This window comes from Nelumbo lutea, chromosome 4, assembly GCF_056320005.1.
Source record: "Nelumbo lutea isolate HS-2025 chromosome 4, American lotus-T2T, whole genome shotgun sequence".
NCBI classification, from domain to species: Eukaryota; Viridiplantae; Streptophyta; class Magnoliopsida; order Proteales; family Nelumbonaceae; genus Nelumbo; species Nelumbo lutea.
In genome coordinates, this window is record NC_142687.1 from 15,251,876 (window position 1) to 15,277,649 (window position 25,774).

The 25,774-nt window shown below is 38.6% G+C and overlaps 1 protein-coding gene across 10 annotated transcripts in view; it reads left to right on the forward strand.

Moving 5' to 3' along the window:
- Nucleotides 1-20,313, forward strand: part of LOC148854119 (inositol hexakisphosphate and diphosphoinositol-pentakisphosphate kinase VIP2-like) — a 130,731-nt gene extending 110,418 nt beyond the window's left edge. For all 10 annotated transcript variants that reach the window (XM_088983835.1, XM_088983837.1, XM_088983836.1 and 7 more), the window contains 5 exons: nucleotides 2,489-2,721; nucleotides 2,802-2,859; nucleotides 3,695-3,862; nucleotides 18,477-18,551; nucleotides 19,788-20,313. In XM_088983835.1, the coding sequence (XP_088839961.1) occupies nucleotides 2,489-2,721; nucleotides 2,802-2,859; nucleotides 3,695-3,862; nucleotides 18,477-18,551; nucleotides 19,788-20,048 (795 nt within the window). In that variant the 3' untranslated portion in view covers nucleotides 20,049-20,313. The remainder of the gene's footprint in view (nucleotides 1-2,488; nucleotides 2,722-2,801; nucleotides 2,860-3,694; nucleotides 3,863-18,476; nucleotides 18,552-19,787) is intronic.
- Nucleotides 20,314-25,774: the final 5,461 nt, after the last annotated feature.

Genomic DNA, 25,774 nt, shown 5'->3' on the forward strand with positions numbered 1-25,774 from the left:
ACCTCCCCCCCCCCCCCCAAGACATAGTGAGTCTCTTCAACCCAACCTTCCCATGGCAATAGAAGAAAAGGAGAAGATGCATGTGGAAGACAGTACATGCTGCTGTGGCTTGGTCAATTTGGGAAGAGAGAAATCAGAGGATCTCCAATGGAAAAAGTAAATCCTTAGTGGAGGTGATTGAAGCCATCAAAATCAGATCAGTACATTGGGTCAAAACCTTGGATTTGTTCAAAGGTATTCCCATGGATGACTTCTTAAGAAATTGGACAGAAGTGGCACTCTCAAAATCACATAGAGAAACTGTAAGAGTGGAGTGGAAACCACAAGGGCCAAATAAACTGAAACTAAACTTCAATGGGAGTTCCTTTGGCAATCCAGGAAGAGCAAGAGTAGGGAGAGTCTTTCAAGACTATCATGGAGTAGTGCCGGCCTTGTTCTCAGGACCAATCGGGTTTGCAGACTTGATCCAAGCTGAATCAAAGGCTCTATGGGCAAGGATTGAAGCCTACAGAACAGCTAGGGGCAAGAGAGCTGGAAACTGAAGGAGACTCGCTTCTGATTATAACATGGGCAAAGCAAATTGAGTCAGTACCTTGGAAGCTAAGATTCACTTTTAGACAGATTAACCAACTTGCAAAGAGATTTAACTCTACTTTCAATTGGGTTAAAGGGAAGCTAGGGTTGGCAGATGTGTTAGCCAAGCAGGGAGCTAACAGACCATCCTTTATGCATCTTCATTCTTCTTAGTACAAAACATCTCTCATAAAAAGGAAATTAAAAAAAAAAAATGAGATCCTTCTCATTTTCCCCTCCTCTTAAGGAAGAGTACACCTCCTTGAGCTCAAGAGGCTTATGCCTCTTACGTTCTGAACTACACCTCATGCCTCCAAGTAGTGGTATGCCTCACATCACACCTCTGTGTTCTAAAACATTGTTCCATATTAGTAAACCACTGGTTGGAAGAAAACTTAAAAAGAGTTCCTCCTCCACAGTCTTCTTTTATTTTATGCCTTATTTCTGTTTACTCACCCACAGCTAACAATTTGCCATTACAAATACTCATGGTTCAAAGTATCGATATGCCTCTGTGTATCGGCAGAGGTGTATTGGTACTTAGATACACACGGAAATAATTTTTTTTTTGTTTTTTTTCAAATTTTGGTTTTTGGGGAGTTAAAAAAGGGCGGGGTCCCGAAACACCTGTAAACCCAAAAGATACTATACGATACGCCCGATATGGGGCGTATTGTATCAATTTTTTGAACCTTGCAAATACTTCAAGCGACAGAATGCACATTACAAATAAAACTTTAAATAACCGTGTTGACTAATCATTAGCCAACTAATCAATGCTTGGTTGTCCTAGGTAACCACATCATGAGTACCAACCAGCTAGTTAGTAATGCAGTTGGTCTGGCCTTGAACTGATTAACCAGTCATCTGGTCGATGGCTAGTTGATGCTGAGAACTACTGAAGGATCTTATGTTATTCCCTCTCTGGTTGGCATACAAATTATTTAGATCTGCCTCTTGATAGCAATCCTAGGTCCAGAGGTTATTAGAGTCCTGAATTGTATAGATTTATTAAGAAACTATCCACATGGAGTAAAATGATTTCCATTTTTTCTGCACACTCACTTTGATTAGAAAGTTAGAACTACATTTTCAAACTCCCTTGTTTGCTTATTCTCAGTAAGATCCTTCCATGTGGCTGTTGTTAGAAGGATGATTGAGTCGGTTGTTTATGAAGAAAATGGATTAGATGGTTTGATCATGTGCATATATGACCACCTACGGCACCCATCAGAAGAAGCAATCTGCTAGGGGCATACAAGAAGGACATGGGTTGAAGTAGTAAGAAATGATTTGAGCACGCTCATAATTTAATAATGCATATGGCATTAAACAGAACAGAATGGTGAAACAGGATTCATGCAGCCAACCCCTTATAATTAAGGAAAGAATCCCATCAAGTGTAATGTTAGATCCATGTTCATGCATATTGACTGATGCCAAACGAATCAATATCATGAGAAAGAACTGTTAAGTTACCATCATAAAAATTCTTTGCATTTATGACGAGTTTTAGACTAGCAAAGCTATACACCTGTTCATTAGGTACAAGCCAACGTTGATGAGGTGGAGCCTTTTATTGAACCTCATTTAGAACGCAAAGACTGGGAGTAATACTACTTCTTTCTTTTATTTCATTACCTCCTAAGTCCTAACAACGTCCAACTGTATTTTTTTCCTATGATTAATTTTACAAGCAGGCTGGATAAAATTTTGTCTGTAGCAATCTAGTCACAAACGGCAATCCAATATTTGCTGTGTTTTGTTTAATTTTGTTTGAAGTTATTGTGTTAACTATTCAATATGAAATTTTTTATGTGAAATATACCCTAGTTGAACTCAAATCTGTTTTTTAATTGTTGGTAAAGTCTTAAGCTTTTAATTGTATTACTGAACTTGTTTTATTACAACCCAGATTGCCCGTCGTTTGTTGGGTAAAATTTTGATTGATCTACGGAATACTCGTGAAGAAGCAATCAGTGTTGCTGAACTAAAAAGTAGTCAAGATCAGAATTCAAAATCTACTGATTATCAATCAAAATCTCAGATGAAGAGTGAGGACATAAGGAGATCAAGTTTTACAAATGAAAAGTCACTTGACCAGGATGACGATGACGATAAAGAGACCAAATACCGTTTGGATCCAAAGTATCTATCCAAACCTTATGCTTTTAGTTCATTATTTACCATTACATCTTTATTAAAAGGTCCTGCTTACTTTTTGTCAGGTATGCCAATGTCAGGACACCTGAACGACATGTACGTACCCGCCTTTATTTCACATCAGTAAGTCTGATATCTCCCCTATCGTTCTACTTTCTTCTTCTATTGTTTGCTGATCATTATCGAATGTTTTTAGAAGTTTACTGATCTGCAGTTAGCTTTGCTTAACAATTTTAGTTTTCTTACTAGTTACAAATAGGATATCATTTTTCAGAAGGAAAGACTATATCAATGGTAAAAAGCCTGGCTACATGCAAAGCCCTAGGTGGCTGAGTATTTTATTAAAAAGGCCTTATAATAAAAGCATCCCATTCAACTCAAAGAGAAGAAAATAAAGTTCAAACACATTTGTGGAATCCAAAAGTTGTCTCCACACCATGACTACACTGTAGTGTTCAACTTTAGTTAGTTGTCAAAGGAACTAGCATTCTCTCTTTTCAAGCCTTGGCATCCTTCAATTGTTTTTGGTTCTTAATTTTCCTACCAATAGCCTACTGAGTCTGAGGCTATTCACAACATCACAAGTATGGCAATAGAGAAAGTGATACATGAAGCAGAAAAATTTCTACTTAAATCCACATTATTGTAAACTGAATTTACAATTGCTTTAGTTTAGTTTTGCTAACTGATTTTATCTTCCGAAATTCATGTGATAACTGTGATAGGTTATAAATTCTATATTTAGATAGTTCTTATGAGTTGGGATTCTTATAGTGTTTAGAAGTGGTTCAATTTGTGGGTTGGAGGTTGAGTGTAGCCTTTGGGAGCCTTCATAATAGGGAAGATAATAACTTCTGTTTTTTTTTAAATAAATGATAAAATCTGTTTCTTCATCATCTTTTTTTGTTGTTCTATGTATTATTTTGCATGGATTTATTTTAGTATCTCTGACTGACAGGAATCACATATACACTCTTTAATGAATGTTCTCCGTTACTGTAACTTGGATGAATTACTACAAGGAGAAGATAGCCTTGTCTGCCATTCTGCTTTAGAGCGTCTGTTCAAAACAAAGGAACTTGACTACATGAGTTATATTGTGTTGAGGATGTTCGAAAATACAGAGGTTGGTAACTTTTCCCTGTTATTTAGTGGCTTGAAATATTAAAGATTTCTACTGATATTTAGTGGATAAATGCAATTATAATTACTTTTAGCTTTATGGTGCTCCCTTTGAATGGCAGTTCAAGTCTTTCCTTTTCATGTTTCATACTCCATGCCCCTGAAGCTTCAAATATATCTATCTAGAAGGGGAGGGAAAACAAGAACTTAACTAATAAAGAATAGGGAAAGCATGCTATGTTTTTCACCTTATGCATACTTAGAAACTTTTTAATTAAAGTGATCTTTTTTCTTATTGATAGGTAACAAGTGATGCCATTAGTAATATACAAATAAAAGATCACAAGGACTTTGTGGACTTTGCAAAGAGGACTCATTTAATTATTTCTAGGATCACATGAGGATATATATCAAGTAAAATTGTGGAAAAAAATCAACCCTATTTCACCCCACAAAAGAAAAGAGAGCACCGGTGTCTCACAATCTCATACACTGAGTGTTGACAAACCTTTCCATGTTCTTAAACTGTGATAGAATCAAAATCAAATTCACAATGAGAAAATGTATGTGCCTCTTCTTTTGGTTCTTGATAGAGCAGAGTGGCAGGGCAGGATTCATATTGCTGACCTCAAATAGTAGTGATAAGGCTAGGTTCCTTTGAATTTAGTAGGGTTACCCTTACCTTGAAAGCTGATATTTGGCTAATGCTGAATAATAAGGAAAGTGGTTGAAATAGTATGGCAAACAGATAGGATTGAATTGTATATACCTATGTCCAATTTTTTTCGTTTAATATTTGAATTTGAATCATATCTTTTTTTTTGGGTGGAAAATTTGAATTGAATCTTGTCTGTCTTATTTAGATTTGACTTAGATCAAATTTGGTTATTAAATACTGTTGAGCAAGAGAAGAGAAGAGAAGAGAGGAGAGAAGAGAGGGAGAGAGGAGAGGAGAGGACTGAAAGCCCCTACAAAACACTGTAGGCGAGTGCATAAGTTATTATTTATATTAGTCTAGTCGTACAACATAAAGAAGGAGAAAATTACAACAGTACCCTTGCGGTACTAAACCTGAGTACAACAACATTTGTCAACACTCCCCCTCAAGTTGGAGCATAGATATCAATCATGCCCAACTTGTCACAAAGATCATGATGTCTAGAATGATTTAGACCCTTTGTAAAGATGTCTACAAGTTGGTTCTCAGAGTTGACATAGGGAGTACACACTTCGCCTGTGATGACTTTCTCTTTGATAAAATGCTTGTCAACTTCGATGTGTTTTGTTCTATCATGTAGCACTGGATTGACAGCAATGCTTGTAGCTGCTTTGTTATCACGGAATAGAGTCATAGGTTTGTCCACTGGGAAACCCAACTCACTCAACAAATTCTTTATCCACATGCCTTCAACTACCCCATGGGCCATAGCACGATATTCAGCTTCAGCACTAGATCTAGCCACCACATTTTGCTTTTTACTTCTCCATGTAACAAGGTTCCCTCCTACAAAGGTGCAGTAGCCACTAGTAGACTTTATGTCACTTTGGGATCCAGCCCAATCTGCATCTGTATAAACTTCAACTTTTAAATGTCTGTGCTTTTGAAATAACAGGCCAACACCAGGAAACTTCTTTAGATATCGAAGGATTCTCTTTGTTGCGTCAAGATGAGAGGACCCAAGAGCATGCATGAACCGACTGAGGACACCAACAACAAATGCAATGTCTGGGCGAGTCATAGAAAGGTATAACAATCTCCCTACAAGCCTCTGAAACTGTTTCACATCCTTGAGAGGTTCACCTTGGCTGTCACCTAATTTATGGTTGGGGTCAATGGGAGAGTCAACTGGCTTCACCCCCATCTTCCCAGTGTTCTGAAGTAAATCTAGGACATATTTCCTTTGAGAAATGAAGATACCCCTCTTTGATCGGGCAACTTCAATTCCAAGGAAGTATCTGGCAGGTCCTAGATCCTTCATTTCAAACTGAGTGGCAAGAAAAACCTTCAACCTCTGAATTTCATCATCCCAGTCACCAGTAACAATTATGTCATCCACATATACAATTAGGGCAGCAATTTTACCTTCTCCTCTTTTCACAAACAGTGTGTGATCTGATTGACATTGCTTGTATCCTTTCTGCTGAACTACAACATGGAATTTGCTTAACCAAGCTCTTGGTGATTGTTTCAACCCGTATAAGGACTTCTTCAACTTGCACACTTTCTATTCATTGCCTTGAGCCAGAAAACCAGGGGGTTGAATCGTGTAAACTTCCTCTTCAAGGTCACCATTCAAGAATGCATTCTTGATGTCAAGCTGGTGTAGATCCTAATCTAGATTAACAGCAAGAGAGAAAAGAACTCTAATGGAGTTCATCTTGGCAACAGGGGCAAAAGTTTCTGCATAATCAACTCCATACACTTGAGTAAACCTCTTTGCCACTAAGCGAGCTTTATATCTCTTCACTGTTCCATCAACCCTATGCTTGATAGTGAACACCCATTTACATCCAACTGGAACCTTTCCCTTAGGAAGATCAACAAGTTCTCATGTGCCAATTTTATGAAGGGCATTGATTTCTTCCTTCATGGCATTTGTCCATTCAGGAACTAAAAGAGCTTCTGACACATTCTTGGGGATAGGGACACTGTCAATAGAGGTAAGGAAAGCACGGAATGAGGGTGAAATGTTCTCATAGGAAACAAAGTTGGAAATGGGATGTTTAGTGGTGCACAATTTAACACCTTTCTTGTGAGCAATAGAACGACCAAGGTCATTAGTAGCAGAGGAATCATATTCAATAGAATCAGGAACACATCATTTGGAGCCAAGTTACCTGAGTGAGTATGATCCTCCCCCGAGGAATCTGGTGGCACTGTAGGTACAGCTTCCGGATTCTCCACAGCTCTTGAATTTGGTTGGCCTTAGCGACGACGAGAAAAAACACGAAAAGGCGGAGGATCAAGAAGAGAAGGGAGCTGAACCAGTTTCTCCTCATGCCTACACTCCCCCTGAGGAGTAACAGGAAAAAAAGGCTCATCTTCAAAGAAGGAAACATCCATGGAGAAATAGAATTTCCGAGAAACTGGATCAAAACAATGGTACCCCTTTTGAGTGAAGGAGTAACCAAGGAATATGCAAGGGATAGCACGAGAATCCAATTTCCCACGAGTGGGAGACAGATTTTGGACAAAACACCGACAACCAAATACACGAGGCGGAATAGAAAGAAGGAGAGCCTTAGGAAAGAGAAGCTGATGCGGGGCTTTGTACTCTAACCAACGAGAGGGCATACGGTTTATAAGGTAAGTAGAACAAAGAACAGCTTCAAGCTAAAAACATTTGGGGACATTCATATGAAGCAGTAAACCCCGAGCCACTTCAAGGAGATGTCGATTCTTCCATTCGGCCACACCATTTTGTTGTGGTGTGGGGGCACAAGAGCTCCGGTGAAGTGAACCACACGAAGCAAAGAACTCCGTAAGGTCACTATGAAAAAATTCTTTTGCATTGTCTGACCAAAAATTTTAAATTTCATTCTGAAATTGAGTGAAGACCATCCGCTGGAAATCTTGAATGATTTTTTGTACTTCTTCCCTGGTTTGCATCGGATACCCAAGTATATCTAGAATAATCATCAATGAGGGCAGTGAAATACTTGTAGCCATTCTCAGATGTTTAAGTAACAGGGTCCCATACATCAGAATAAACAATGTGAAAAGGAGATTTAGATTTACTATTTTTCTAAAGAAAATGAGTTCTACAATGTATACTTAACTGACACGTTTGACAAGAAAAATCAGAAACAGACATTGACTTAAACAGATTTGGGAATACAACTTTTAAAGACTCAAAAGACAAATGACTAAGACGACAATGCCATAAATAGACTTTACTTTTACAGGACTGACTCATAGACTCTGTAACATGAAGACCAGCCTTATTCTCCAGCATGTAAAATTCATCAACCATACGTCCCCTACCAATCGTCCTCCCCGAGGTCAGATCCTGAAGCACACAATGAGAAGGGAAAAAAGTCATTGAGCAATTCAAGGAATTAGTAACACTACTAACAGAGAACAAATTAATGGGAAACTTTGGAACATGAAGGACGTCAAAAAGGGTAAGACCAAGAGGAAGAGAGAGGGTTCCTTGACCGGCTATGGAAGTATATGATCCATCGGCTAGTCTCACCTTGTCTCTTCCAGAAAGAAGGTGATAGGTTTGAAAGTAAGAGGACGTACCAGTCATGTGTTTTGACGCTCCAGAACCAATGATCCATGGAGAGTCAGGGGTATGAGAAGCAACATGGAAAGTTGTGGCAGGGTTACCTGATGTAGATGCAAATGAGGTTGAGGGAGGAGCATCCATCTGACGAATTGCTCTACCATAGAGCTCTAAATGGTCACGGAAGGAATTCATAATATCCTCCCTCGGGTCAGATCCAGTGAGATGTGTCTGAGTCACAGTAGAAATGGGGGGCTGATTCTCCCGAGTAACCATGCTAGCCATGTGGTGTTTCTTCATACCTTGCTGTCCAGACCTCTCATTCACGTCTGAACCTTGCTTCTTAGTCAGATCTTGAGCCCATTTTGGTTTCTCATGAAGATCCCAACAGGTATCTTTGGTGTGTCAGGGTTTCTGGCAATGAGTGCACCACAATTTGTCCTTATCTTCTGGGTTTTTCTAGAGATCTCCTTTCCTGGAAGAAGATCCCACACTAGTAGAGACACCCCCTTTTGCTGCCAACACAACTACATCCCCACCAAGGCTGTTCATCAGATTTCTTCTGCTCTCTTCAGATTGTACAAGAGCATAGACTTCCTGAACTGATGCGAGATCCTTAGAGCTGAGAATCTGTATTCTGATAGATTCATACATAGGATTAAGACCATGTAAGAAGGCAAACACCCTTTGCTGGGAGACAAGTTTCTTGTACATTTTGGCATCCTCATCACACTTCCAATCCACACTTTGGTAATGGTCCAACTCCTTCCAGACAGAGGTCAAGTCAGAGTAATATACTGATAAACATCTCTCCCCCTGTCTACAAGTAGATGATGCTGCCTGCAGTTGATAAATCTTGGCATAGTGTCGCAATTCTGAATATGTAGATTTTGCTTGTTCCCAAATTTCATTTGCAGTTTCAGCCCACATGAAATTCTTCCTTATTTGAGGTTGCATGGAAACCAAGAGCCAAGACATAACCATACTGTTCTCTTGATTCCATCTATCATATTCAGCATTCCCAGAGGATGGTTCTTTGATTCTCCCATTAATATAGCCAATCTTCCCCCTTGCAATGATGTATAACTTGATCCCTCTTGACCACTCTAGGTAATTTAAACCATCAAGAAGGACAACAGCCATAGGAAATGATAGGTCACCCCCACCCATTCCATTCAGCATTGAGGAAACTCCAGATGTGGCTGAATCTTCACTACTCATGATTTCGGGTTTAAGAAAAAAAACAGCAACCAAAGGGGTACTGCCATACAGGGCTATTACAGAAACAGGTCCTTCTGACCTACGGTTTCACTGGGAGCAAAGACTGAACACTGCTGTTGCATTACTGAAACAGGTCTGTATGACCTACGGTCTTGTAGGAATCCAAAAAACAACACTGCAGTTGCAGTACATAACCAGGTCTGTATGACCTACAATTGTACAGAGGTCATATGACCCCCCAACAGAATGGAAAATACAGGGTGAAGTTCACCACACCCCTAATCGGCAGGCCTGGTAGCCGAACAATCAATGACTGAGATCAATACAACCTCTGCTTCAGGGCATCAACAGTCCATCAAAGGGGTAAAGAAATACAAAAAAGATTCAGTTGAATACAGCTGCTTTGTTAAAGAAATACAATCCATCAACAGTCCAACAATCGGCTGAACAGTCAATCAGTAGGGCAGCCGAACAGTAGATGAACAGTACCTCTTTTAACTTCAGATGATAGCCTCTCTGTAAACCAGAACTCCCTCTACGAACCTCAGATGATAGCCTCTCTACAGTCGAACAGACAATGAATACAACTTCTGGGCTGGAAGATGAAAAGCCTCTATAACTTCTGGGTCGAACTGAATACAACAGATTAGCAGTTCGATGGATACAGCTCTGGGAGATGAAAAGTCTCTATAACTTCTGGGTCGAACTGAATACAACTGATTAGCAGTTCGATGGATACAGCTCTGGGAGATGAAGAGACTATCTGCTCGACATTGAACAACAGGTTTGCTTGACACCACCCTTCAGGCCTGGACAACTTGCTCTGATACCATGTTGAGCAAGAGCAAGAGAAGAAAAGAGAAGAGAGGAGAAAAGAGAGGGAGAGAGGAGAGGAGAGGAGAGTCGAGAGGACTGAAAGCCCCTACAGAACACTGTAGGCGAGTGCATAAGTTATTATTTATACTAGTCTAGTCGTACAACATAAAGAAGGAGAAAATTACAACAGTACCCTTGCGGTACTAAACCTGGGTACAACATCTGCCAACAAATACATTAAGAAATTATACTAAAATTATCAGAATATTGTAAGTAATTAATAGAATAAATTAAATTTTATTTGATATTGTATATCATGAACAAAATGAGTTCAAAATAACTTTTATCATACTTGAATATGTGACTCTGTCATGGAGCCACCCTAGTGCTTCTAGCTCCATTCTATATACAGCTTGGATTTACAACCAGATTATTCAAAAGGATAGCTCCTTTGTTGAGCTAGAGAATCAGCAATAGAGTTAGAAAATCAAGGGATCTAATTGATATATGCTTTCATTTCATTTTCCAGTTGCCTTGCTTCTCTAATTATTTGTCTCTCAACTTTCAAGTGCCATAGACATCCTCTTTTCCCTTTCAGCCAGCTTACAATTATTCCATTTCTATAATCAAAGGTCTGAATTTTGATTTCTTTCCTAGCTGTAAGCCTTGAAGCATTGCATAAAGTTATGCTTGTATAGATTTTTTTTTTTTTTTTTGAAAAATTGCTTGTATAGAATTTTCCTACACCTATCAAGCCTGAGTAGGCTAAGGGAGTCTCCATTGTGATATCTGAATACTACTCCTACACTCAAATCATGAGGATTTCCAAGACTGGAACATCAAATTTAATCATTTTCCAGTTTAATGAGGAAAGTCCAAGGTACCAAGCTTCTATTCCCTTGTTGAGGACAAGAAAATTGGCAGTACAGGCAGATTTAAAGCGAAATCAAGTGTTTAACAAGGGAGTCACATCACAATGTCACATACACATGGATCGACAGATCAGCCAATAAGTTGGCTGAAACTCTAGCCAAATAAGAGTACATAGGGAAGGTTCTGGGTGTATTAAATGTAGAATGAAGGTAACAGTAAATATTTGGGGTTAGGGGGCTGAGGTCAGCCTAATTGTAAATGGGTTGCTGGGTATATTATATGCACTATTTTCATTTTTTTGTTATTGTTAAGATGTGCCGAATAGGGGTAGTTTAGTATTCTTCTGTTTATTAAGTAACTTGCTTATGTGGCAGTGTTATTAGAGTTACTAAGCCCCACACTTAAGTAAGGTCATTTCTGTCTTTGTAAACATTATTAGAATCTAATATAGATTAAGGGGGTCGACTGGATGGGTTAACCACCATCAGATTTTTGACAGACCCTTCTTCTCTTCTTCTTCTTCTTCTTCTTCTTCTTCTTCCTGTTCGGACTACTGTAGCAACAGTCGAAACATGGTATCAGAGCCATGCTCCTGACCTAAGTCAGTTGGTAAAGCACCTCAGCATTGTTCGTGACTCTTCACCTTCGTTTCTGATCTGTCGATGGAGAGAACTGGTTCGCCCTAGGTCAGAAACATTACAGCTTGTCTCTCTGCTGCGCATAACCTTCTTCAACAAGGAAAGTGACTTCAGCAGTGAATGGTTGATTGATATTCTCAAAGGAAGGTCGGTTCTCTCTTCTTCTAGTGTTACTTATATTTCTGGGTAGAAACCCTACAAGAAGCTGTTGTACTGAGTAGAACCTAGAGAACTAAGTTCATTGTTGCCCTAGGAAGGGCTGTGTGTGCAGTAGCCGAATGGTGTAGGGCTGCTGTAAGTTGTTGAATGGTGTTAGGGCTGCTGTAAGTGGCCGAGTGGTGTAAGGTAGAATGCAGTGACCTTGCCGAACTCCTTGTGGTTGTGTAATGCCCTCTTAAGTGTGTTAAACAAGTCTGAACTGGGTGCAGCAGATTTGGCTGTGTTGTGGTGCTTGAGTGGTTGTAAGAGGGCCTCTACTTGTGATTAGTGAATGGTAAACTGATGCTTATGTGGGACGTAAGTGTGTGAAGTCAGCAGTAGTGTGAATAAGAACAAGTGTGTGAAGTCAGCAGTGGTGTTTAGAGGCTGCAATAGGTGCTGAAATATCAAACTGTGAGCAACATCAATCAGCTTGTAGCTGAGAAGTAAAGTTAGAGACAACTGTGAAAGAGTACAATGGCAGCAATAGGAGATGGCTACAATGATCAGAAACCTAGTGTAGTAATTTCCTCCGACTACCTAGGAGTACAAATGACCTCAATTAAGCTAAATGGGGAGAACTATGTTCCATGGGCTAAATCAGTGGAAGTTTTTCTCAAGGCAAAGAAGAAAGCAAAGCATGTTAGAGATGAGAAGCCATCGGTTGACTCTCCCTGGTTTGATGATTGGGAACAAGAAGATGCTCAAACCGTGACTTGGCTGTGGAATAGTATGGAACCCAAAATCAGTGCCAACTTCATGTTCCTTGATACAGCTAAGGATATATGGGAGCATGCTAAAAAGCTATATTCTGGACAAGATAACACAACAAGAGTATATCAGCTGTATCAGGAGTACTTTGATTTACAACAAGGAACCAAAACACTAGAAGAGTACTATGCCTGCATGAAGAATATAAGGAATGAACTCAATGTCTATCATCCCCTTACTCCAGATATTCAAGTTCAGCAACAGCAAAGGGAGCAGCTAGATGTTACAAGATTTTTAGTGGGGCTGAAGTCGGAATATGAACCAGTTAGAGCTCAAATATTGGGGGGCTCTACTCTTCCTACACTTGAGGAAGTATTCTCAAGACTTCGCAGAATCTCTTTGGGCCAGACAGAGAACCCCACACAGTATGATAGATCAGCACTTGTGACAGCTAGAGGTGGTGGACATAGTACAAGAGGGGGAGGTCATTCCAGAGGGGGCCGTGGCAATTCCATGATTGGTCGGGGTGGCCGTGACTCAGGGGGAGGCCGTGGCAGAGAAAAAAATAACTCTACAAGGAAGTGTACTCATTGTGGTAGGGATGGACACAGTGAATTTCTGTTATGGTCTACATGGCCCTCCCTCTAAATGGGTTAATCATGCTGTAGCAGGCGAGGTTGCTATTAGTGACAGTAAACTGGCAGACCTAACACCTCCCACATCTACATCTACTTCCGGGAGGGAGATGGTGAGTGTTCCGCGTGATGAGTATGAACGGTTCCTTCAAACTACTTCACAGCATACCACTGCCACATATGCCCAATCAGGTATCGCTTGCATGTCATCTAAAACTCCTTCCTGGATCATTGACTCTGGAGCCTCAGATCATATGATCGGGACTCCAAGTGTGTTCTCTTCTCTTTCTAAAACCTCCACATCACAAACTGTTTCACTTGCCAATGGGTCCTCATCTCCCATCTGTGGTGTTGGTAATGTTGACTTGGCTTCTGTCCCTTTATCATCTGTTTTATACATACCTAAGTTTCCATTCAATCTTATGTCTGTTAGTAAAATAACCAAAGCTCTTAACTGTTCTGTTACCTTCTTTCCTTCCACTTGTGTTTTTCAGGATCTCAAGACAGGGAAGAAGATTGGTGGGGGGCATGAAGCTGGTGGATTGTATTACCTTGACGACGGTGGATCTTCAATTGCACTTCAGACTTCCCTTACTCCTCTACAATGGCATTGCCGACTAGGACATCTATCTCTCAAGGTTCTCAAGATGTTGGTTCCATCATTGAGTCAGTTGTCAGTTTTACAATGTGAGTCATGTCAGTTTGGTAAACACCGTCGTGTGTCCTTCAGTCCAAGAGTTGAGAGTTGTATGTTGAGTCTTTTTTCTTTGGTTCATTCAGATGTTTGGGGTCCAATCAAAATAGAGTCTTATAATGGGTACAAGTATTTTGTCTCCTTTATTGATGATTGTTCAAGAATGACATGGATTTACTTAATGAAAGAAAGAAGTGAATTATTTTCCATTTTTCAAAAATTCCATGCTGAAATACGCACACAATTTGGTGTTCCAATCAAAGTTCTCCGTTCAGATAATGGTCGTGAATACTTTCTTACTGCATTTCAACAGTATTTAGAACAGCATGGCATTATTCATCAGATCTCGTGTGCTTTCACCCCTCAACAAAATGGGGTGGCTGAACGGAAGAATCGTCATCTTCTTGAAATTGTTCGGTCTATGCTTCACCACATGCATGTTCCTAAACGGTTTTGAAGTGATGCTGTACTCACTGCATGTTTTCTCATTAATCGGATGCCCTCTTTTATTCTTCATGGTCGGTCCCCCTTCTCCATCTTGTTTCCCACTTTATCTCCGTTTCCATTAACTCCTCGTGTCTTTGGTTGTGTGTGCTTTGTTCATAATCTGAGTCCTGGAATAGACAAGCTAGATGCACTTTCAATTAAATGTATCTTCCTTGGCTACTCTCGGACTCAAAAAGGGTACAAGTCCCATTGCCCGAAAGTGTTATGTCTGCCCTGATGTCACATTTTTTGAGTCTATCCCCTTCTTCTCCAGTCATGAAGCACCCTTGTCCTCATCCTTACCTCCTCTTCCTCTTCCTGTCAGTGATTCAGTTCCAGAGTCTGTTGTTGGAGTAGACTCATCTCCTCATCCAGTGCAAGTCACCACTAAACGACCACCGATCCGACAAGTGTATACACGTCGAACGACACCGGCCCCTCCTCCTGCTTCTACCTCATCTGCGGATCCTCTCATGGCTCCTATTGCTGAACCTTCAGATCTCGACCCCCATTGCCTTAAGGAAAGGTAAACGTAGTTCCACACTCCATTCCATTTCCAATTTTGTTTCATTATCTCGTCTTTCTGCCTCACATCGCTAGATTGTTTCACTTTTGTCTTCTATTTCCCTACCTAACAATGTTCAAGAAGCTCTTAGTTCACCTGGATGGCGGCGGGCAATGGAGGAGGAACTTTCTGCTCTTCAACATACTCAAACATGGGAACTTACTACTCTCCCACCTGGGAAGCATGTTGTGGGTTGTAAATGGGTGTATATTGTGAAATACTTGCCAGATGGTAGTGTGAAGCGTCTGAAGGCCAGACTTGTTGCTAAAGGTTACTCACAGGTGTATGGTGTGGACTACATGGAGACATTCTCTTTGGTGGCTAAAATTGGTTCCGTTCGTGTCCTAATTTCCTTGGCAGTTATGTATGATTGGCCTCTCCTTCAACTTGACATAAAGAATGCCTTCCTCCATGGTGATCTAGTGGAGGAGGTATATATGGAGCAACCACCTGAGTTTGTTGCTCAGAGGGAGGGTGGTAAGGTGTGCAGGCTGAAGAAAGCAATTTATGGGTTGAAGCAAACTAAAGGTATTTTTGCAAAATCATTTTCAAACAAAGGACCTTGGAACATTAAAGTATTTCTTGGGAATAGAGGTTGCCAGGTCAAAACAAGGTGTGAATCTGTGCCAAAGGAAATATGTCCTTGATCTATTGGAAGAAACAGGACTGTTAGGTGCAAAATCGGTTGAGACCCCTATGGAACCAAATGTTGAGCAGTGATACAAGAGAAGTATTTGAAGATCCTGGAAGGTATAGACGACTAGTGGGAAAGCTGAACTATCTGACTATCACGAGACCCGACATCTCCTTTGCAGTCAGTGTGGTGAGCCAATTCATGCAGAACCCTCGTATACCTCACTAGGATGCAGTCCTTATAATTGTGAGGTATCTGAAAGGAGCTCCAGGCCGTGGGCTATTGTATAAACCAAGAGGAAAACTTGAAGTAGTTGGGTATACAGATGCAGACTGGGCAGGCTCAGTGAGTGACAGAAGATCTACTACAGGCTATTGCACATTTCTAGGAGGAAATCTTGTGACATGGAAGAGTAAAAAGCAGACGGTTGTAGCTAGAAGCAGTGCTGAAGCCGAATATAGGGCCATGGCTCACACTACCTGTGAATTAGTGTGGCTGAGGAATCTCCTACAAGAAATTGGGTTTGACATGGATAAACCTATGAAATTGTACTGTGACAACCAAGCTGCACTACATATCTCATCCAATCCTATCTTTCATGAGAGAACAAAGCACATAGAGGTTGATTGCCACTTTGTGAGAGAGAAGGTTCTTGCCAGAGAGATAAATACAGAACATGTGGGCTCCAATGACCAATGGGCAGATTTGTTTACAAAACCTCTAAGCTCAGGGAAAGTGAACTATCTATGTAACAAGCTGGGATTATATGACATATATTCTCCAGCTTGAGGGGGAGTGTTAAGATGTGCCGAATAGGGGTAGTTTAGTCTTCTTCTGTTTATTAAGTAACTTGCTTATGTGGCAGTGTTATTAGAGTTACTCTGCCCCACACTTAAGTAAGGTCATTTCTGTCTTTGTAAACATTATTAGAATCTAATATAGATTAAGGGGGTCGACTGGATGGGTTAACCATCAGATTTTCGACAGACCCTTCTTCTTCTTCTTCTTCTTCCTGTTCGGACTATTGTAGCAACAGTCGAAACAGTTATTAATAAAATCATGAAATTATCCATCACAAAAAATAGTTTTAGTTCCTCCCTACAATCATACAAGACACACTTGTTAGCCAACCTGAAGTTTCACTTGTTGAACTTGTCTACCAACCACATGAAAGCAATCACTCCGGGGGGGATTGAATATCCAAATATTCCCCACGTTTTCATGCTAAGAATTTACTCCTTAACCAAATTGTTGTGAAATGATCTCGCTATAAGTAAGCCCATCAATTCCATTTCCAAGCAATGGGCCTTTGACATATTAATTAAATATGTAAAGGGTCAATAAAATACAAAGCACTGACTGACTGTTTCTTGTAGAGAGACTGGGCCGAATGGGCCCTAGTTTTTGTTTTATGTTTAAGCGGTGTTATATTTGTTTTATGTGTTAATGGGCCTTTTCTTCATAGGCCTGTTAACCTCTTTTTAATTTCTTTTAAGTTTTTGCTTAGCTGGCCGCCCACTTAAAGGGCAGACTTGTAATTAGCCTAGTTAATTAAGATTAATAAAAGATTAGTGAAGAGAGAGAGAAAACCATCGAACTCTCTTCTCCCTCCTCTTCTTCTTCTCCATCTTCTTCTTCTATTTTGCTGTAACCCTCTTTTCTTCTCATTCTTTTTTGCTTTAATCAGTTTTTTATATCAGATTTAAAAGGACTGATTTACATCTTTCTATTAATGGATATGGCACTGAATAGAGTGGAAGGGCAGAAGAAGATTCATGCAGCCAATCCTATATGGTTGATACAAGCCTTAGTTGAGTTCAGAGTAGGCATATACCATGATACTTGTCTCAACTCAATATAATGACCAAATGTCAATGATTGTCAGCCTTCTAAAGAAGATTAAATAATTTAGTTTTGTCAGATATACTTGAAATGATTACCAATGATTGATAAAGTTGAATGATTGTGCAACCACAGCTCACTGGATGTAGGTAGGGCTGTAATTGGAGCGGATTCAGCAAAATCCGAATCAGATCCAATTACTGAAAACTTGCATCCAAATCCAATCAGATTTGAAGACCTCGGATTCAAATCCAAATTCTAACGGACCCAGATAAGATTCGGATGGGGTCAACTCCGAATCTGATCCGATTATTAATTGGATGTAGATTGTAAAATCCAAATCCAATCCAATTACATAAATACGTCATTCAAATCCAAGATCATGAGATTGGATGTCAGATCGGGCCACAGATCTTCAGGTATCATTGACAGGCCTAGATGAAGGGTAGAAGCAAATTTTCTAGACAGAAAAGAAGGCCAAAACTCAGCTTTGTCAAAAATGGCTACTAAACATTAATAGTTCAAATTCATAGGATTAATTCCCTAAAAGGCACATTGATATTCTTAAATCATCCAAGGGATTTTACATGCTTAGGTTTATCGACATTGATCTCCTTTAAATGTCATTACCCTTGATTGACAATCTATAAGATAACTCATGGCAGGGTTGGAGCATGGAGATAAACTGTTTTACCTCCAACTTCAGATCCAAGTGGTACACATCCAGTGGGTCCTGGGTCCTGCAAGGGATATCACCTTCTTTTTCCTTGTATAAAATGGCCAAATTTGTCCTCTTGGATCAAGTTTCCTGGCTCATAATGAAGGGAATCATTTGATGCTGTGCCCCAGGCCCTGTTGATTTACAGAGGCAAAGAACTTGTCTCCATACTAACCCTAACAACAATTTAGCACACAATGATGTTTGCCTTTAGCCCTGTAGTCAAAGCTGATGATACCAAATTGTAGTTGCATCAGATATCGTATTGTAAGTTTCTCATTGGCATGAACTGCATGGATTTAGTTTTCATTTATCATAAAATAGAATTCCATAATGGCTTACTGAAATTGAATTGCAGGTGGCTTTGGAAGACCCAAAAAGGTATCGCATAGAGTTGACATTCAGCCGTGGTGCAGACTTAAGCCCTCTGGAGGTAATATTTGTATCATATTTCAAAAGGATAAGCGTGAAACTTACTCTCATGATAACATATGAAATTATGAACCACCACCTCATGAGTCATGAATATTCATTTGGTTGGCGACCTCTTTTGTATGACCTGTTAAACAATTCCAGTGTCTGAAATTTCTGTCCTACTGCTAATGCTGCATTCCCTGGCCATCCAGATTTTATCTCTAAAGCAGAATGTTAGACCATCCATCTTAGCTGATTTTAGGAGGTACCTCATCCAAGATGGCAAATATTCCTGGCCCATGATTGGGTGCACATTTGTATTCTATTAGGATGGCAAATATTCTGAAAATTGCAATTTATTTTAGATCATAAAAATATTTGTTTGCTTATAGACTTCTCAAAATAAATTAAAAACAGATATCTAAAAATTTAAATATAAATAGAAAAGTGATAGCATATTTTCAGCCTACTTTTAAACCCCATCACTTCTATCACAGAAGCATAAGATGATATAATCAAGTTCAAGTTGAAGTCAACTAATCCACTGTAATGGCTCTTTAACCTACATGTGGTGGAAAATAAAGTCAACAAGATTTTTAAATAGATTTTAAATAGCCTAAATAAATCATATTTTAGTAAGGTTTTGAAACAATAACCCCTTTAGAAAACCCCCTGAGAAAATTTAAAGAAATAAAGAAAAGACACATTAGAGAATGAATCGCATGAAATGTAAATTGTAAAATTCACAAACAAAGTTATTAGGATTGAAACAGTATGTCTCAATTTAATTGTTTTCTAAAGAGGGTGTATATATAAGGATTCTAATAGGTTTTAAATAGCCTAAATAAATCATATCTTATTGAGGGTTCTAAAAGAAGAGACCTTGAATAAATAAATAGAAATTGAATTGATCCAAATTGCATGAATTGTATAAGCTGTAAAACTCACAAGTGGAGTTGTAAGATTCGAATGGTAGTCATAATAATTTTGTAAAAAAGAATTCAGACATAGGATTCATATTGAAACCATTGGGATAAACTGTTGGAATCATAAATAATAAGATTTTTACAGTTATGAATAGGCATTCATTTAGGTTGATAGGCCTCGTGTTTATTTTATAAACTTGTTCACTAATATTTCCTGAAAATAATTTAATTAAAATAGGGTATGGAACAACAATAACAAGGTCTGAAACTGGTAATTGAGCAGTACTGTGTTGTTTCGTGACAATGTTTTTTCTGCATTTGCTTGACAGAACGAGAATGATGATGAGGCTGCTTCCTTGCATCAAGAGCACACATTGCCAATAATGGGCCCAGAAAGGCTGCAAGAAGTAGGTTCATATCTCACTCTAGAGAAGATGGAGAAAATGATTCGCCCATTTGCCATGCCGGCAGAGGATTTCCCACCAACACCTCAGGGCTTCACAGGTTACTTCTCAAAAAGTGCAGGAGTGCTTGAGCGGTTGGTGAATCTTTGGCGTTTCCACAAGAACGCTCCCACTAATGTGAAGTAGATATTATATTACCGTTCAAGTTTTGTCTTTTTCCTTGTTATTTTTATTATTCTTTTACTTTTCTCCATCTTGCATTCTATCATACATAGAGCACTGATACCTGAGCAATGTCAATTTTGTCACATTCTTTTGGTATTTTTTTGAAAAAATATGGAGAGAGAGAGAGAGAGCAATGTTGGAAGCAAAAGCTACCATGATGGTAATTAACAAATTTCCAACCTTGTCAATGGCAGCCAATGCATGATTGTTGATTGTTGTTGTTGTATCCCTTTCCCTGGTGTCGTTGTGGCTAGTAGTTATATGCATGGTTTTAAAAAATGACCCGGAAATGAAATCGTTTTGGCTACTGGTTTTTTATTGATGGTTCAACTGTTTGGTTTGAATGGATGGTCCATTCTGACAAAAAAAATTAAAAATAAAAAGACGGCCAAAAACTGTTGAACAGGTCGATGATTCGACCACCTGGGTCAATGGGTCATTAACTGATTTAACGGTTTTTGGCCAGGGACTGGGTTTGGGCAAAACGGAACCGGTTGCCTGGATGGTTTGCTGAATGGTTCGACCATCCGAGTCCATGGCGATTCGAAAACCATGGTTATATGCCTATTTCGAATTTCAAGCTTAATTTGCATGTGCCCATGAGGTGCTTAATCCAAGTTTCTCATTGGGTAGGTCACCTAGGCCATGGTGCCTAATCCCATGGTTATCAAAACTGGACCGGACTGGAAGGTCGAACCGGAAAAACCAGGAACCGGTTAGGTGACCGGTTTTGGTTTTCCCCAAAATTGGATTTTCTTCAAAAAGCGTTGATTTTGGTTAGGAAACCACTGATTTGGGCAGTTAATCGTTCGAATGGTTTTGACCTTTTTTTTTATTTTTTTTGTCTGAACGGGCCGATCGTTCAGTTCAAACAATTTGACCGTTTGACCCGGTAACCAGTCTCTGGATCGGTTTTAAAAACCATGCCTAATCCAAGTTTCTCCATTCTTTGTTTCCTCTAAACTCTTATTTTTAAGGAGGTTTACAACTTTTAGAGAAAAATGAGTGTAGAGGAATTTTAGAATTTTTTGTTTTTCAATGATACCCTCAAAGCACAAACAAATTGAAATGAATATTTGAATTTTTTAAATTCAGAATAACATTATCTATGAAAACTCACCAATACTAATATATCTTTTAATATAATTATTACACTTTCATAAATCACATGTCAGAGCAGATGAGTAGTACCTCTATATATTTTCATTATGATGATGCATTGATGCTTCTATTTCTTTTCTATACTAATTGCGTGAGTCCTGTATAATCAACTCCACCTGAATTATAGAATACAAGTTTGACACATTTTCGACGTTGAGTAGGACCAGTAGGTTGCATTAAAATATCATGGAATAATACACGCCAGGGGTCTAATTAAGTTTGATGAAATAGCAACATTCCATCTACCGCTATTGAATTCTTCATGATACGTTCACCGACCAAAAGTGCAGATCCTGAACACATTTCAACGGATACTTGCGTTTTCACCAAGTTAAAAAATAAAAAGTTCCTTCTGGTAAGCGGTAAGCAAGAGAAATAGATTCCCTCCAAAGCCTAGAGTGATTATCCATCCGAGAATGGTGATAAAATGTCAAAAAGTGGTATTCTTTTTTTAAGAAAAAAAAGATGACTTTTCATTAAAATAGCCAAAGCCAAAGAAAAGGAACATAAAGATCAAGCAAGACAAGGTACAAGATCACAAAGAATAAGGAAAAAAAAAGACAGTAGCTGAAGTAAACAACAAAAGAAAAAGAAAAGGAGAACCACTTACTATTAGTCCATGGCAACCCGAGAAAGGAAGATGTGATATTTTCAACTCATGCTAAGGTGTCTTTGTCTTTGAATAAAAGTTTTGCCTTTGTTCGTACATCAATTCGACCTACCTTCACACAAATTAACCAAGCTCAAACAATTTGACTCAACAATGACATTGAAAAAGCCACTTCCCTGTGCTAGTTTTATTTTAGGTCCATCCGTTTGACCATAACTGCTTCAAAACGAGGATGGAACCAAAAAAGAGAAACCTGCATTTCTAATGGTTTAATTCGCTCGGTTTATTTTCTAGCCTAAGCTAATCGAATGGTATTATCAAATACAAAACTACTGCAGGATTTCCAAATTACTCAAAGAACAACGGCAATAGAGATCAAAAGTAAAGTAAATGCTTTTGTCCCTAAACACTAGAGCACCGCTTTGACAAATTATTAAAGGTCACGTCTGGAGAGAGTTGATCCAATGTGTAATTGAAAATGCTGGCAAATCATAACCTTTTAGCATGACCACAGAGGCAAAGTGCATGAACAACTGATTCAGCCTCTTTCTTGCATACAGGACATAAGAGGCACTTGATACGAATCCTCACTTATTTGGCTTTGTCCAAATTTAACTGTAATGGCATTATTAATACCAAGGTTTTTAAAATCGAACCAAACAGGGAACCGTTTTGGGTCCAGCAACTAACAAAAAAATAAAAAATACAAACAAAAAATGGCTAAAATCCAAACCCCTCTATCATAATCTATCAAACAAAGAGCGTTTGGGTTCAGATGAGGGCAGGGCCCATTACTTCGCAACCATCTACTATGGGAATAGGATCATCTCAAAAAGAAATATTGGAGAATTTATTTTACTCCCAAACACTAACCCTTTAGAACAACTTATCTCCCAACAAGAATACTCCTCTAACTCCAAGATCCCAAGCTTTTGAGCCCATCTGTCAGAAAGTTCCTATTCTTGTCATACTTAGTTCTCATCAATCGGCACCGCAAGCTTTTCTCACTAAAAGCAATTCTTCAAGTTCAAGCTAATTTTGCAAGAATGGAAAGGTTGTGGTGACAATGAGGGTCTCTAAATCCAAGATCTCCATTAAGCTTGTTTTTATATAACCGGTTCCACCCCAAGATTTTTTTTTTTTTTTTTTTTTGTTTGCTAACGTACCAATTGAGCCACCACTCAGTTGCTGTTCCACCCCAAGGTTCAAAGTTCTTGAACTCATCTTTCAGGAAGTTCTTATTTTTAGCATACTTAGCTCTCATGAACTGGCACTACAAGCTTTCCTACTAAAAGTAATTCTCCAAGCCAACTTTGTAAAAATAACAAGTCTCTCCAAAGCCAAGACCTCCATTAAGCTTGTCCCTATAAATTTGGTTTAAACCCTCTCCAAAATGTTTGAAAGCATCCTTATCTTTGACCTCCTAAAATCAATAGGGAGACTCAAGTAATTAAGTTTAGAGTCTCTTAAAGTAGAGGCCTCTAGCTACTACACTCATTAGTCTTGGATGCATATTTGAATTAAAGAAATTTTTTAATTTAGAAAAATTCACTTGCTGCCTAGAAGCTTTTCTGTATTCCTGAATTGCCTCCACCAACAATACTCCTTGTAAGGAAAAGCTTTTGTAAAGTTATCATATGAAAAAAAAAAAAGTGGGGAATAATAGGGAATTATCAGGCTAGCTTGATATCATAAAGAAGACCTTTAGTAATTAGATTATGAATCTTCTTTTATATCATTTCAGGGTAGAGTAAAAAAGGTAAGCAGATAAGGGATCCCTTGTCTTAATCCCCTAGTCGATAAGAGTTTTTTACTTAAGGAACCATTAACTAGCATTTAGTAGAATACAATGGACACACATTTTATGATCTACCTAAAGCAAATCCCAACTTTTCCAACAACTTCCTTAGGAAATTCCACTCAACTATATCATAAGCCTTATTCATATCAATTTAAATAGCCATATAACCTTACTTGCCCCTACTTGTTTTCAAATGGTGAATGATCTTATGAACAATCAAAATGTTAACATTGATGACTCATTTTGGAATGAAGGCATTTTGATTTTTGTTAATCATACTACCAATGAAGGTTGGAGCTTAGTTAACCAAAACTTTGGCAATGACTTTATAATCAATGTTGCAAAGACTAATAAGCCTATCATGCGTAGGGATCTCAGGATTTTTAATTTTAGGTATGAGAGCAATGAAAGATTCGTTCAACTTATGATCAAAAATAAAATTAAAAAAAAAAATCACTACTTCACATAAATCACCACCAACTATCTCCCAAAATTTTTGGAAGAAAAGATTTGGGAGACCATTAGAACCAGGATATATATATGGGGGTTTATCTGAAACAAGGCACTCTTTATTTCTTTTTCTATCACATCCTTTCCAATGACATGATTTTGCTCTTCTGATATTATAAGATCACAAATAATACTCAGGAAATCATCAATTCTTGTTGAGTTAGAAGAACTGAAAATCCATTCGAAATGACTTACAATAATGTTTTGGACTCTCCGAATCCCCAACCCACATGCACCTAAGTCACTTTTTAACTTTACGATTTTGTTTTTAGTTTTTCTAATGATAATTATATGAAAAAATTTAGTGTTGCTATCTCTATATTTCAACCAATTGGCTCTAGTTCTCTAGCCCACATAATCTCTTCTTTCTTAAAAATGTAAAAACTAAATAAATCATCCAAAATGAATTCCCCGTCTTTATGACACTTGCTTTGCTTGGCTACCAACTGATTCTTAGTTACTGAGATTTGCTCAGAAACATTTACAAAGATCATACGGTTCCATTTATATTTGCCAAGGGCGGGACACTACTCTCCAATTAAGCTTGAATTGCCGAAACCCTCTAAGACTGGAATCCCAAGATCTCTTTAGAACCCTATCAAAAAGTGGTATTCAAACCTAACATTCACGTTGCTTATCATACATTGGAGTAAAAAGACTGATATCTACCTCTTCTGGGTGGATGAGGGTTGTCCAAAGTCCAAACACGAGGTGATGACCAATTGACCACCGAGAAATCAACTGTCATTTTGATTTCTAACTTTGTTTTGAAGCAAATTCTCGACAAAGATGGTTCCTTTTTTCTTGGCTTTATTTTCATTTATTTTATACCCATTACATATCCTGCCATCTTGGTTAAGTTATACCAAAAGATGACTTTAGTTTCTATGGACACCTACTGTTTGGGAAATTTATTTTTTAAAGCTTCTTCCAATAATTTAGCATTTATTTAATGTTATATATTGATGTGGTACCTAATAACAACTAATTGCTATAAATTATTGCAATTATTACCTTTAGCTTTACAAGCAAATAAAGTATAAACATTAAATGAAAAAGCGCACATAATTCCTCCAAAGAATGATCAATCAGCCAGATCAGAATTTTATAGCCCTAAAGTACAGGGGAAATGCATCTTGACAGTGAATTGATGCCAAATTCATGGGCGAGGGAGAGGGCTAGTATTCGGAATTCTGCATCGTGTGTGATTGTCAGTAATTCCAAATACATACCAGGACAGTCTTGGACACACACCTCCAAGTTGCAACTTTCTCTTCAGGGAAAATCACATCCTGCAAATCTTTTCAATATCTCCTGGTCTCAGAGTAGGTAGAAGTAGAATGATGTACTATTTATTGAACCACAACAATGGACCAAAATGGATGCTAATACATATGCACTTGCGTGGATAAAGCTCCCACCTCTTCAAATGGGTCCCCTCGCCTGTCACTCGTCAATGGGTTGATTTTAAATTAGGGGTTTTTTATAGTTCAGTCCACCTCAGAAATCTGACCCCCACCCGGGCTACTAATAGATTAAAAGAGGCTGTAATTTCAGACAGTCCACTTATCCCAAATTCTTCTAATTGGTGGGTCCTATTAATAA